At 48.2% G+C, this 15086-nt stretch overlaps 5 protein-coding genes across 5 annotated transcripts; 1 reads left to right on the top strand and 4 right to left on the bottom strand.

The window, feature by feature from the left end:
* Positions 1-1070: 1070 nt before the first annotated feature.
* Positions 1071-1355, bottom strand: G6M90_00g051980 (uncharacterized protein; the record flags this gene model as incomplete). The annotated part of the gene is made up of 1 exon (XM_066130523.1): positions 1071-1355. One exon carries the CDS (start codon positions 1353-1355, stop codon positions 1071-1073), a length of 285 nt encoding a protein of 94 aa, XP_065986365.1.
* Positions 1356-1385: 30 nt separating this feature from the next.
* On the bottom strand, positions 1386-2255 carry G6M90_00g051970 (uncharacterized protein; the record flags this gene model as incomplete). The annotated part of the gene is made up of 1 exon (XM_066130522.1): positions 1386-2255. One exon carries the CDS (start codon positions 2253-2255, stop codon positions 1386-1388), a length of 870 nt encoding a protein of 289 aa, XP_065986539.1.
* A 2912-nt stretch (positions 2256-5167) lies between these two features.
* Positions 5168-6441, top strand: G6M90_00g051960 (uncharacterized protein; the record flags this gene model as incomplete). Its single annotated transcript, XM_014684017.1, has 4 exons — positions 5168-5386; positions 5463-5800; positions 6045-6094; positions 6152-6441. 4 exons carry the CDS (start codon positions 5168-5170, stop codon positions 6439-6441), a joined length of 897 nt encoding a protein of 298 aa, XP_014539503.1.
* A 363-nt stretch (positions 6442-6804) lies between these two features.
* On the bottom strand, positions 6805-7158 carry G6M90_00g051950 (uncharacterized protein; the record flags this gene model as incomplete). The annotated part of the gene is made up of 1 exon (XM_014684016.2): positions 6805-7158. The coding sequence occupies one exon, from the start codon at positions 7156-7158 to the stop codon at positions 6805-6807; it is 354 nt and encodes a 117-aa protein (XP_014539502.2).
* Positions 7159-7597: 439 nt separating this feature from the next.
* On the bottom strand, positions 7598-14109 carry FAS1_1 (Fatty acid synthase subunit beta; the record flags this gene model as incomplete). The annotated part of the gene is made up of 2 exons (XM_014684015.1): positions 7598-8622; positions 8682-14109. 2 exons carry the CDS (start codon positions 14107-14109, stop codon positions 7598-7600), a joined length of 6453 nt encoding a protein of 2150 aa, XP_014539501.1.
* Between the last annotated feature and the right edge of the window lie 977 nt (positions 14110-15086).

The following is a 15086-nucleotide window of genomic DNA, read 5'->3' as shown; positions in this document are numbered from 1 at the left end:
TTGCAAAGACAAGTGGTTTCCATTGCAACTTGTTGGAGGGCGAGCAGCGTCAAGGTAAGTAATGTAAGAGGAGATATTAACGTCAAAGTTCAACGGTTAGTAGTTGATGAGTCCAAAGTATCGTTATTAAATTTCTATGGTTCAGCAGTCTCGCATTGCTTAATATACATTCTTGTGCAAGGTGGCATTGCAGCAATTTTAGGCCTAAAGGCTCGGAGCTTCGGGAGCCTCGGTAACAAATTGTGAGACTTCCCGAATCTTGAATACAATAGATTCAGGGTCTAGTGGTTACACTTCTTCTTAATTAGCTTGAGTCGACATGCCGTGCCAACTCTAGAATATCTCGACGTCATAGAAGTGAGAACTTTAGTAAAGCACAGTAAGCTATTCTAAGGTTATCGTCAATTTGTACCCAGTAAATTAAATGGCAACTATTCTCCACAGCTTACTCTCGGGATCGGACCTACATACTAACAAATCTCGGACGAGCTAAATAAGTATCCAGTTGACCTCCGAGGTTCCGAACTGTCCGAGTTGACCGAAGCCCACATATCTTATCCGATTCACCCGCGAGAGCAGGAGGAAGGTCTTGCCTGATTCAGTTGTAAACTGAAAGAAGAAGAAGGTTTCCGCTGGCCCATTTAATTGAGTCACTTACGAATCCGATTGCGCCACTCCCAAGAAAGAAGGGAAAGTCGCTTACATGCACGGGAATTATTATGGCACTGCACTTACGCAGAAAAAACTACAGCTGAATCAAAAGTTATCCGGTCTGCATCAGGATTTCCCTTTATCGCAAAAACTTTAAAATGCGTCCACCCCGGCCTGGTTTGAGGCACACTCGTCGACTGGCATTACCGCCAGACAAGATGTCGAGATCGGCGGTATCAACGACTCCGTGAAATACCCGCAGGGGCCATTGGAGAGTGAAATCGTGAGACGTAGTGGGGAAGCCAGCAATTCGTTCCTGTGAAGTCGCAAGAAAGGCCTAGGGAATAATAAAGATATGGTGCGTATTATAGAGTCTAGCAAGAAAATCTCACTTATACTGGACAGTTGAGGAAGTGAGTTTACCCAAGCCAGCGTCCAATAAGCAAATCAAGCGAAAACTCGGTAGGCCAAGACCCAATCGCCGCTGTGGGGAGGTATTCGTACCAATCCGCCAAGGCACCCTTGATATCGACCGTGTGCAGAGCTTTCACGAACTCCCAATATTCAGGATACCATCCAGCTAGCTCCCAGTCAATGATTGCGGTAATATGCAAGGTACCGCCTTCCTCGGTGTCCCATTCAACCATGATATTCCGGGGATGAAGGTCTGCATGAGTAGCAACCAGGTCATGATCCGCCCTCATTGCGGATCGAATCATTTTAATCCAAGCGGTCTATGTCCTTTTTTCTTCGTGACAGAGAAAGTCATTAAAGTCAATCTCATTATAAATGGGTTTAATGCTCACTCGCTGACACCTTCTGATGTCCTTACATATGCCTGACGCGAAACTGCCAATTTTCATTTCTTCCCTGGCTGTGCTTGGGTGAATAGATCGTAGAGTGGTAAACATCTGTATCAACTGCTGTTGGATGGATGTTTTGTGGAGGGGCGTTAGTTGCGGCCACACCATCTCAAGCGGCTGACCGGACGCACGAGACATGAACAAGTAAACCCTTCGGCCTGATCGTAAGGCGCCGAGACACAACGGTATTGGAATCCCAAGAGAGAGACTGTTGAGGTACTCCAAGTTACTAATTTCGTCAAGGTCGAGCGAGGTGCTGATTTTGACGACTTCAGAAGACCCAAGGCCGATGACAAACGTGTCGTGCAATCGCCACAAAACTTCTCCTCCTTGGATGGCCTCATTGAGCCCCGCCACGATATCCATGGGCAGGTTTTTTGAGTTATCGAGATTGAACGTCGTCACACCTCCCGAAGACAATTTCAAGACCCTGTCGTGGAGGGCATGTATAATTTCAGGTGAGCCACCAAGTACGAGTCCACACAGCTCATTGGAGAGATCGGGGCAATCCTCATCTTCACTGTCACTCTCGGCGTTTTGCGCGGCGGCTAGATTTGCGACAAATTCGTCGTAGGACTCTGACTGCTGCCGAAGGAATGGAGATAGGTTTGTCGTAGGATTCCTCTTGAGCTTGGTCTGAATCTGCGCGAGTATCACTCTATTGGCCAGCTTGCAAGCCTTATCGGCCGCGCTCTCCTTCGATGAGGAGCTGACCGAGGGCGAGTTCCCGGAGCCAGACATAATGCGGCGGCGGAGGCGAGCTTAACGGCCTCTGAAGGGGAAAAAAAAGAGGTGGTGGTTGCACTAGCGAGTTTACTAGTTTTAGGAATCAGGGGGTTGTTTTAAAAAGAGTATGCCTTCAATGGTCTGACAGAAGCGCAATGTTGTTTACGTGGACATGAGAAATGGCGCTGTGGGAATAAAGTGACTGCTCCATGTCAATAGTTACATGCTGGCATGTAGACCGAGCGACGAGACTCCACTACCAGTCTTTATGGACATCAACTGAACCTGGCCTAATTGGTCCACGTGTTGTGGTGAGGTTTGTCAACTCAAGCTCCTATAGGTTCAATATTGCCCATGCGATTATTTTACAGGGTAGCGCCCATTTTTGAAAGCAGCACAGGCTATCTGACATCCCAACGATTTGCCAAACTACCAGACTATTATTAAAAAAGAAGCAGCCAAGTGACACCGATTCGAACCACGTGTGTAGTGTAATATTGTGACGTACAACCCCTCGGGCAACTCAGCCACGTCAATGCCCTGATCTATCAGCTTCTGGTCCATAACAGCAGGCGTATCCAATGACAGCTTGACGCAATCTTCATGTAGCGGACAAGGAACCAACTTGCCATCGGGATGTTTATGACGACCTAAAGATTTCTTGAGGACGTCACGGGAACGCTAGGACGATAGCGTTAACCGCGAAAATTATGTGTCTAGCCAGGCGTCCATATGACCAACATTGTGTGTGTAACAGCTAATCCGTCCGGTAATCACGGAGCCTCCCCGGCCGCTAGAATAATAGAATATAAAGACCGTGCAATAGCTGGGGCATGAATATCCACCAAGGTAATAACAAAGGTAACGACACAAGACGAAATTGTTGGTTAGGAGGGCGTTGCTTGTGCCAGAGCATTAGCTTCCTACCGGACAGCAATTGTCCCAATGCTCTCAACTCCGAACAGTCCAAAACTTCGCTGCATAGGCCTTGCCTGCACAGATAACATCTACCAAGCTGATCAACGGAAGATGGCGTCGACCGTAGGTATAAATCACGATATATGAGCAGGCGCGTGAAGAGGTAATGCTCAAGGTATGCTGAAACCTTGGATGAAGCAAGGCTGACTGGACGTCTGATAATGGCGTAGCCAAGTACACATGAATACGACTTCTCAATGGACCTTCTTTGCACGCCGAGAAAGCCGGCTTCTGCTTGAAAGTCTCGTGTAACTAGCATAAATGATAAGACACCCATCTCCGAATGAATGAATCAGTGTAGCATGTGCTGACCAATTAACATCAAAGGGAATTACATTAACGAGACTCGCCACGGATTTAAAGTGCCCGTCGTCTTCGAGTTTAACGATTATGACATTTACTTCCAGCCTATATCTTAATATATCTCCCCTTCCCACTTCCCCCTCCAAGAAAAAAATAAATTGTAAAATATAATCCTCTTTTACAATTTACCCTAGTTCCTCCTTCACATACACAAAATCATATTCGAGTTCATGTAATCCATCTTTTTAATCTTGCATTTGCAATTTACACACATTGGACGGGTCTGCAGACTCGAGTGTCGCCTACGACACATGTCGTAACCCTAAGTCTGTTTCCTTAATATTGCCTCGGCGCTGCTTGACATAACATTCCATTGTGATATTCTGACTTCCATGATGCGGGCCCTGTATCCGTCATGTGGAATCATGTTTCAAGCTTGGCTTGTCTGCCTAATCTTGCCACACCCAACAATACATCAACGGTAAAATAAATACAATACCATGTTAATTTTGGTAGTATAATCCTATATTTCTTGTATGAAGAATTGATGCTAAACATTGGTATCCAGCACGGAACAATAATATCAAGCCTGCTAACCGGAGTCGTAAAGGATTATGCCATCAAATAGCTGACTCTTTCTGTTACGCGCGCAGTCGCCTTAGCAATACGAATGCACCATCTGACTAATCTGTCAACAATGACACATTTATACGCAGCAGTGAGGCGACAAATGATGGCGTGCGTCATGAAAGATTGCAGGTCCAACAAGACTCGCTACGGTAGCGCAACGTGGGCAATCGCCAAGACATGATCATCACAATCATAATCTGGTTCTTTTCAAGAGCTTAATATAACACATCTGAACCCGACAGGCTAGCTTGGTAGAATTCGTTATCACGCGCGATGGCCAGAAATCGCACAGTCGGCATCACCAACACAGCCGATGAACCCTCATCAACAGGCGCCAAGATTCAATCGATGTAGGGTTAAATGCCCCAAAAACAAGCCTCAAAGTCTCGGCGCGTGAATTCCTGATAGTCTTGCGGTTTGCGGCATGTGTGCCACTTGTGCTTTGGCCCTCTGCAAAGTCCGCAGTTGGAGTACTAATAATCCACCAGACCGTACGTAACTTGTGCGCAAACTTTGCAGTCCAATTTCATTTCAAACCATTGCGAGACATTAGCACTTCAACAGCACATGCTAACACCAATACCTGTGGGGACTGCCGTCAAGTTCCGAACATCCTTCCGCGCCACGCATTGATGGCGTTTGTTAGTGCGGCAGACCTGAAACGACTACAAGCAATCAGATCAGCAGGTCTGCCGCTCAACCCCTCGAAGTGGCCAGGTTCTAGGCACACGGCGAAACTTGAACTGTCAAAAAGCCAGCAGGAATCTGCAAAGAAACTTTCTCCTCCGACATGGCTTTGTAAATGCCGCTGAAATGCGAGTCATGATGGTTGCCCGGCTAGATCGCATGAATACAGATCGAAGATTGTAATAAATTGATTGTAAGCAGCCCATGCCCATGAACACTCCACAGTTTATTTTCCCAACCCTGATCATAATATTATAATATCCCCGAACCTATTGCTCTCGCTCTGGACGACGTCTAGTGACTCGACGCGTTCGACACGGTCCAACGAAATGAGCGACGGTATTGATGAAGCCATCCGGGATGGCCGGATTCCTCCGGACGTCGATATGAAACTTCTGAGAAACAATCAAAACATACCGGGCATCGCGAGCATCGCCTCCGTCACTTTTCTGGCCACGTTGGTAGTCGTGTGTCGACTCTATTCGCGCAAGTTTATTATCAAGGGCTATGGATTCGGCTTTGATGACGGAGTTGTACTCGCGTCGCTGGTAAGCTGGGCCCCCAAGTTTAAATCTGCTCTAGGCCAAGATATTAACACAGAATACTTTTCATCTTTTAATTTAGGTGGTATTCATTCCCTTTACGGCATTATGTATACGACTCATTGTAATGGGCGCTGGGCAAAACCCCATGTGGATATACTTTATGATGGACGACGAAACCTACACGCAAATTCAGGCCCTTGATACCATCGCGCACTTGATATACAGCACGGCGTTGGTGCTTTGTCGAATATCTGGTATCGCATTTTATTGGCGGCTTTGCTACATGGATAAAAAGTTCCTCCTGGCTATTAAGGGTATTGCCGCCATTATTCTAGCAGGATACGTGGCGCAAATTTGTCTTCTCATCTTCCACTGTCTGCCTGTCAGTATGGTATGGGTATTTTATACCAAGGAAGAGTACGAAAGGCACACATGCATGCATTGGTTTCAGGTGTACTCCATCATATCTAGCATTTCGCTTGCCTCTGACTTTTTATTATTTGGGATTCCAGCCGTAATGCTCAAGGGCTTACAGCTGGCGCGGAAACAAAAGCTTCAACTAGCTTGTATTTTATTGCCGGGTATACTGTGAGTTACTGATACTATTCATCATTCATGAATCTTGGGCACAGTGGACAGTATTCTGACGACATGATTGCAGCGTTATCGGTCTCTCTGCCTCGCGGGTTGTGCTAGTTATTAACTACGGTTGTGAGTAACAGCTTGTCCTAGTTGGGGCGAAATATTTTTACTGACAAACATGTAAAGGGGAATCGGATCAAAAGATCGAGTTTCAATTTTCGTTCCTCAAGCTGCTATGTCTTGAGGTAGCCGAGGTCAGCGCCACAATCATTGCCGTGTCAGTCCCGGGGGTCAAGCCCTTGGTGGACAAGTATATATTGCGAAAAGATAAGGAGACAGAGTCCAGCAGCTGGAAGTCTAATGGGCTAAGCATGTCTTCCTCTGACGATGTAACAAAACCGCGTCAAGCCCATGTTGACATCATGGAGTGGCAGCGAGAGAACGCGACGAGATTGCCTGCAGGGAAAGGCCTGTAGCGCGTTGACTCAACAAACTAGTCCCGATACTGTTGATTATCACGATGACGAAGAAAGAATTATACATACATGTAGTAATAGCGCATTATATCTAGATACTTTGCCTGCAAAGAAGGTTCCAGAATCAACGCGGTGAGAGAGTTGGTGATGGGCGGCACAGCCGCCGTTCAAGCAGCTTGACCTCTTACATGCGCGACTGACAGCTTGCCATACTAAAGTCGCAGAGCAGGGCACAGGGATGACGACGTGAAGATGATGAAGCTGACGGGAAGATCCTGATGCCACACAATACGACCCTGTTGAGCAGGGAGTTCAATCTGCGACAGGGGAGGTGTCTTCGGAAATATATACCCTCATCCTTGTCTATATCGATGACCTCGCCAACGTTCGGGTGGGGTAGCTTCTCCAGCACTCGAAGAATGCTTTTTCTTGCCGACTAAGACGATGACTGAAGAGCGTCGAGTCGGAGTCGTCCCACCAATTCCGACGCGAAGCACCTCTGGCAGGGCGCTGGTATGTCTTGCAAGCTTTGAGGACCATATTGACCTCGTAAATGACAGCTGCCGCATCTTCATCGATCAGATCTAAACCATTTTGACGTGCCAGGAACATAATAATCTCCCCCATCTCTCCCTCCGGAATGCCCATTACGGCATATACAGTGAAATACGTATCCGGAGCTGTTGGAAACTGTGAGAGAACCCTTCTCTTGGACATAGGGGCTCGGATTCTAGTGACAGGCTCTCGAGGAAGATGCGGAGGATGTGAACAGCGAGAAGAAAAGTGGGAATCGTAGTGCGAATAGGGTTGGCGATGATATTGGCGTCGTCGCAGTGAGAGCCGACGCCTCAGAGACATCGCAATGTCACGTCTGATGTTCTCTAGCCATAGCATTACTACGTAGGTAGCTATGTAGCTATTCCAGGAAGGAAGTTCAGCGAATGCCTCACCGCCGCAACTCAGGTAAGTAATATTTTCTTTGCGTACTGCATAGTATTCGGTGAAAGAAAAAGGGAAAGGTGCTAGTTCTATAGAAAAAAAAGCCCAAGGCTTCAGGGACTTGTAAACGATAGATATACACGATCCATCGAGATTGAAGTATGTTAAACCGATCTATATAAACCCCTTCTCATTTTTCTATTTTTGCAAATATCTGTTATCCTTCATATTGCAGTGTGCATAATCTAGTTAATAAACTCCTCAATATCTCACTACCTGTCTGCTCGTACACCTCCCGTACTGCACGGTAGGAAATGTCAAATGGTTTCCCAGTCACATTACTTATATACTTGCCCACAAGTCGTCGAGCATCGATAGCATCTGGCTTGATATAACTATGCAGCACACTCCGAAACGCATCAATCTCTGATCTCAGAAACGAGCTGTGGAAAGGCACGTCAATGCCGTCCAGAGGGATAGTGGCGAGACCGCGCTTCAACTGCGTAGGCTCTGGCTTCTTGGAAGCCTGTTCCGCCCACATTTCTATCACGGCTGGGAGCTTGGTGCCCTTGGCCAAGTGAGAGGGCTCCAACTCGGTTGGATGTGTAGTCATGTAATTCGCCACATATGTCAGGCAATCGAGCGCTGGGAGTGTCCCGGCAGCCACATACTGCTGCCCTGCTACATTAAAGTTGACCAATTCTAGCAGATTACCGGTAGCAGCAGCGATGGCAGAAACCAGGGTCTGTAGAGTCTCCGTGGTCAAACCTTTTCTGATGCGCGACGGGTTAATGGCCATTAACGAGAAGTGGGAGCATCCGTTGGCGTCGCGAGTGACGCTGGACTGCATCACCAGGCCGCGATAGAAGACGACGGAGAGAATCTGCTCAAAAGGCATAATGGCACCAATCGCGCTGAGCGCTGTGTACTCTCCAAGAGAATGGCCGGCAAAGAGGGCATTGGGGTCGACGAGGCCATGGGATTTGAGGTGGAGAAACTGCGCATTTCCCAAGATGGTGAGAGCCGGCTGAGCGAATTCGGTGCTGTAAAGTAGCCCAGCGCTGTGTTGAAAGGTGTATTTCGTTGTGGTTGCAGTGATGGATTTGAATACTGGCCGCGGCTGGCCGTTGCAATCTGTTGTCATGTCCATGTAGTTCTGTCGAATCTTCCGCCCGCGCCGGCCGCCAAAGTGAATGGTCAACCGCTTTGGGTTACGTTTCACGATATCGCTAATCATAAAACCTATGGCTTGATTAGCATACAAGCGAGCCAGATAGTAGGGGAAGTAGGCCGCGACTTACCATAAGTTTCGAAGAAGAACCTGTCCGCGGAGTCCCAGACTTCTTTGGCGACCTCCGATGTGGTGTATAGATCCATGCCCATTCCAGGTGTCTGGCTGCCTTGTCCAGTGAATATGTATGCTGAAGGCTGCTGATCAACCTCAGCTTCACCTATGAGGACCTTGTTCCCGGTTATTATATTAGTCGCGTGAAACGAGAGTACTCGTAGGCCGTGCTTAGTGGCCGTATGGTTGACTTTTACTTCTAGTTGAGTACCTGGAAGAACCATATCAACAAAATTGCACTTGTACGACCGCATGCGAACATTCTTATTAATGCCAGCCGCCTTGTCAACTAGTTGTCGGACAGCCGCGCTTGTAAACATGCCGTGTGTGATTGTGCCGGGTAAGTTTGCATATTTGGAAAAGGGCTCCGAGACATGGATAGGGTTAAAGTCTCCAGACGCAGAGGCATAACCGTGATTAGTTGCTGGGGAGGTGAAGCGTAGCGACTCCTGATCTCCAAGCGGCTGAGGGGCATCTTTCTGTTTTACCACATCAACAGAAGACCCATGGCGCTGAAGATAGTCGATGACTGGGTTGCCGATGGTCTTTTCGCATTGGTAGTGTACATTGGCAATAACGTGGCGCGTCTTGGTAACCGCATGCTGACGGTAGACTTGCCCGACTGTTTGGACATTGAGGTAATTGGAGTCTTGGCCGGGGCGGGTTAGGCTTTTCAACTCGAAGATGACGGTTTCGCCTAACAAATCCATTTCTGAGTCGACTAATTGAAACCACTGCTTACTCTTCAACACGGTGACCTTGGCCGGAGTGTCCAAAAGGATATACGTCTTAGGCTGGACCTTCTTCTCGAAGCAGACACCGAGATCAGTGTAGCTGCCTCGGAAAAGAAATTGGGATATCACCTCTAAGACTGGTATGGAGTCCCTTTCTATGATTGCGCCAACCTCGACCACACGACCGGCTGGTTCATTGCGGATTGCCAGAATCTCCGCATGGGTGCTGACACGGTCATGGCTTCTCAACGGGGCGCCATCACCGAGCATCTTGAACTCGTTCGAAAGATGAACCAACTTCATAAAATCTCCATTAATGGCGGTGGGAAAGATGGCTTTGATCATGGCCTGCCAAGCTACCACAATGGCAAAATCAAGAGGTGCCGTTTTCTCATCCGATCCACGCGGTGAAGTCATATGTCCCTCATGTCCAACATTGTTAAGAAAAGCTTGTATCCCAGAAGAAGAAATAGTCAAGCCACGATTGTTGAAAATAAAATTTTCCAAGGAGGCCACACCGAGCGACTCATCACTCAGCTCCGAAAATGTGTTCCTTTCTATGCGATCAAGCTGGAATGGAAAGCCTGCTTGAATAGACTGCGGCATTTCGGGCTCGCTATTCTCTGGGATGGAGTCGCATGGTTGAACGTGTGAAATTGATGGTCGCTTCTTGCCACGCGGGGATGGAAAGCGATCAACCACATCGGCGCCAAACCATAGCTGGTAGTAGAGAGAGCGAAGTCTCTCGTTTCGACCTTCCATAATCTCATGTATTGGGTGCAGTGGCATTTCCGGATGATATGTGAATTTGAATGTCACAGAGACAGTGGCCCGGTCGACGGTCTCATGGGTATAAAATGTCGCAAGGATATCCTTCTCTTTTCGAATTACTAAAGAGGGCCTCGAAAAGGATGACAATGAAGTTTCTGACTTCAAGTCAAAGACAGCTATTGCCGCCTCCTCGGGGGAACCGGTTTCTGTGACTTCTACAAGCATACCCTTGATTGGTGAAAGTGCCCTGCGGATTGGATTGGCAACAATTTTGGACCCTTGCGAGACGACGCTTGAAGTGAGGAATGTGTGTAGCCAAGTTCCGGAACATCCGGCAATCATTTGCAGCCATTTTTCAGTGTCAGGCAACTGCTCGCTCTCGATTGACTTTGCAAGATGATAGCGAGTCTTCTTGCCTTCATATTGAACGAAGCAATGGCGAGGTGTGAATGGAGCAGTCCACGGCACGGTCGAACTCGCCTGTGACTGGGGAACGCACGCCACGTTGTCACTATAGCGGTCCTTCATGATATTCGAAATTAGGCCGCGGTTGATTGAGTCCAAGATTTCACCGACAGGTTCGTCGACGCGTGTTGAGTACTTGGCTGCTACTGGTCCTTGCAAGATGCATGTTCGGCCAGCATCCTCGCCCACAACGGCAGCCAAGTCCTCCGACTGCCACAGTGAGTCCTTCTTGAACCACACTTCAAAGTCGTCATCCATGTCGAGCAAAAAGGGCGGAGGCTTCTGACCCGGGAGTTTGCACAGCAGGACAAGATACCGCGCATCGCTGTAACTGATGACCTGTGTTGCCGCCGTCGGGCATTGGGAGATGATATTTGGCACTGCCTTTTGCGGGTCTCGTAGGCCGAAATACGTTTCGATACTGGGACTAGATGGCAGTAGCCGGCTGTACATGCGCCTTGTGAAGTCTGCCGTCAACCTCATGAAGCTCATATCGATCCAGCGCGACTCTTTGGCCACGTAGAGCAGCTGCACCAGCCGTCGAAGGACTTCCGCATAGGTCATATCCTCCAGGTCTATACAATTTCCCATGTCGTCACGCCCGAACCAAACTTTTTGAAAGTCATTATTCAGCTTCTGAATAATATATGACCTCATCTCTTGGAGTTTTTCGCGTCTCTTGGACTTGTCAGCAATGCTGAAGATTTTCTCGTCCATTTCTTTCCAGAATAGGACACCTCTGGTTGCTATTTTGTGAATTGGTTGGCCCATCTCACTCTTGACAGTGACTATGCCTCCTGTTGGCTGGTTGTAGCTCTGTTCCCAGGACGATTCATCCTTCACACCAGGGGCCGCGACAATGGCTTCTTTGCAGCCTTGACTAGTCTTGGCCTCTTTAGCAACCATCATGCGGCTTCCGAGAAGTATGCCATCAAATGGCATCGGAGGGCGGCCAAACGACGTCGACCAAGTGCCTGAGAGATATGGATAAGTGTCCGCAGCTCCTCCAAACCCGCTCCCAGCTAGTAGGATGATATTAGAGCATCGCCTAATTCGTCCGTATAGCTTCAGAATAGGATCGTGGAAATCTTCAAAGGAATGGTGGCCCCCTCCTCGACCGCCTGTCCATTGCATCAGTATAGGGTAGGTCTCGTCGAGCCGGGCAATGGCAATGACTTGATCAATATCAAATGCTGAGCCTGGTTTGAAAGACAAATACCGAAAACCCATTGCCATGTATTCCCTTGCCACTTCAACAGACGGAACGCCGGCACCAAAAGTGAGTCCGTCGATAGGGAAACCTTCGGATCGTAGTCTCTGCAACAGGGGAATCTGCCACCGGACTTGCTTGGGGCTTGCGTAAATAATGTTGACGCATATTCCTCGGCCAGCTGGGATAGAATGGATAAGACTGTTAATAGCGGTTATCAATTGCTCGGCGTTGTGAAAGCCGCCTGCGGCCAGTTCGACATGGTATCCCGAGTTCATGACAGCGCTAACAAACTCCCAAGATGAAGTGGTCGGTGTCATTCCGGCTACCATTACAGGGGGCAGTCCCAAAAGTCGAGTCATTCGATTCTCGATGTGCATATCGGTCGTTGTCGGTTGGATGAGGCTTGGCGAATAGACTCGGTTCCAGTTCTCACTGAAAGTGACCTTTTTGGCAAATATCTCTGATCGATAACCACATTCGATGGATTTACCCTCGGCTAGGCCTGCCATAATGACCCTTACACCTGTCCCTTCTTGGTTGCGGTGCAGCATCATTCCTACGCCCGAAAGGCCACCTGGGCCGAAATCGAGAACGTGGGTGGCATTGGTGAAGGCGGTCGATAACGGCCAGTCGTTCAGCTCGCAAAGAATCATTTGAACTAAATCAGGGACAATATTTTGCTTCTTGAGAGTCCTCATGTCTATTCCATTGCTGCTGTGATGTACCGGCAACTTCAGCTCAGACGTGGCGAGCTGAAGTGTGTCGAGTTCTCGGAGGGCTGCTTCTTGTGCACAATGTAGATGTGATGTGTGAAATGGAGCAGAGACAGGCAAGAAACGATACGAGAAGTCGGGCTTTCGGGCGGAGAACCTAATCTTGGATTGATCCGTGCCAGGAGTAGCCTTGACCTTGCGCAACATGCAAGATAAGCTATACAGAGACAGCACGGGCCCCGAGACGACAAAATTTAAAAGACCATTTTTGAGGCCTATGAAAACGCGCTGATGGGGCTCCAGGCGAATGTTCAGGTCGTTGATGTAGGTTTCAAGCTGCTCCAGACGGCATCCAACGACATTTAGCATAGGCGAGGGGAGTCCCATGCCATTCTTTACGGTTTCTGCCGAGATATTTGAAGATATAGTGACTTGAGAAGTTGCCCCTTGGGCAGCAGACCCAACATGAAACAGTATGGTGAGGGCTTTGACGAGAGCAGCATCGAAGCTGTCCCAAGTCGTCACTGTTGCAAGAACTGCCGCTACTGCGACGCCTTGGCTATGCCCAGTCATACCAGACAAATGACTTAGAATATCTCCAGGCGATTCTCTGAGGCAGCGACATATGACGGCAAAGTTCACAAGCTGGAGGAGGCCAATCAACGGGCAACTGACGGGAGCGGAGAGAAGATAATCTTGATCCGGCGTCGATTGTGGCTCACGAAGCCATTGTAGGATGGCCATGCCTCGACAGTATTGTCTTGTTCGAGCAGCGGAAGCGTTTGCTAGTATGTCTTGAAAGGTTTGCTCAGCCACGATTAGAAACCTCTCAATAAGGGGTCTATATGTTTTGTACACAGTCCGCAACTCCCCAAAATAATCTAGGGTGTTGCCTTGGCCGCCGAAAATGGCATATGTCCTTGTGGTTTTCTCGGTGGAGGAGGGGAACAGGGCTGTTTCTAGCTCTGCTCGATTATCCTCGCGTTTTGTGCAAACCATGGCGGCCGTGTATGCTTGAATGACAACTTGTCGCTGCTTAGCATTTCCTGGCAGCTGACATGCTAATGTGTGAATATCGGCACCTCGGAGGAAATCTGTTTCCAGTCTCCACAAGAGAGCTTCGATGCATTCCTCTCGAGCTTTCATGGACGTTTTACAGCCGTCAAGCTCATCCTGCTCTATCAGATGGAGCAAGAATCTGGACACCAACTCAACATTTGATGAGAAGGACGTTTCTTCTTCATCACCTGCGCTTATTGTTGCCAGAAACTGTTCTTTTGAACGCAATACGTAGCTATAATGAGGTTTAGGAACATTCCATCGGTAGGAAAAATCGCCATGTTCAAGCGTAATATGTTGTGAGGCTTTTGATGGATCAACAACGATGAGTGAGCTTGGAGAGGAATCTGTATTTTCTGAGCCGGTTGCCGTATCCGTGGAACTCCAGAATGGTGTTGGAGGCTCTGTTATGGCAGCTGAGACATCCATTTGTGAATGAGTATGCCACAGCTGTATAAACGGTTAAAGAATGACTTGAGAGGGTATAATAGAAACGAAGAATGGAGAACTTTCTGCAACAAAAACTATGCCACACACACTTCGTCTAGGAGTTGTCGGGCTTGGTCATAGTAATGGTCAGCGACTTCAACAGGACACTAGTGTGGGCAACAGAGATTATTTCGTACAAAAGTTGCAATGGCAGCAATCTGAAATATGACAGATCCACTCACATGCTACTTTTCAATACACCACAGCATTAAAGCGCCTTTCTTTTGTATATTCCACATCTTGTCACCCATACCCGAAGCATCTATGATCTCACAATCCTAGAACGATACTGACCGGGATTCTTCTTCAGTCATGCTGACGATGCAACCTGCGCACCAGCAGAACCTAGTTGCACGTGTGGTACCTTGTGTCCCACGTGTAGAAGTGAGATGTGGATATTGCATTAGGACAAAGGCATTCGTTGCTAAGAATAAATTTTGTGATTCGGGGACAGTATGCATTAGCCACCAATAGACGTATGAATGTATACAAGAATACTAAGCTGTGGGTATAGGAAAGGATTCAGCAACTGTGCATAGGCACCGGTTGGCAGTCATCAACTGCATGAACCACCCACACCCGCTCATCAAGGGGGGTGAAACGGGCGCACAGGAGTCTTTTCACGTCTCTCGGCTGGTATTTGGGCCATCCTGCTGCTTACTCGACCCCTACATGGGAGGGGTGTGCCCAGCTTACCAATACTACGTGGAGTAAGACACCACGAGCTTTGCACGTGGCATAAGCAAGGCACAGATGTGAACTTGAGCTTGTATGACTATGAATGTACATTCATGCAAGCGTGATTTTACCATCCCTGCAAATCAAATGCTGACGCTGTGTTTCTTACCGTCAGCTGTAGTTGGTTGGAAAATCCGGGCCGCGATAACCGGCTTCCACGTCCAGACTATTCCTCTTTT

Source organism: Metarhizium brunneum, chromosome 2 (genome assembly GCF_013426205.1).
Source record: "Metarhizium brunneum chromosome 2, complete sequence".
Lineage (NCBI taxonomy): Eukaryota > Fungi > Ascomycota > Sordariomycetes > Hypocreales > Clavicipitaceae > Metarhizium > Metarhizium brunneum.
Note: the sequence above shows the minus strand (reverse complement) of the source record. Positions and strands in the feature narration are given on the sequence as shown.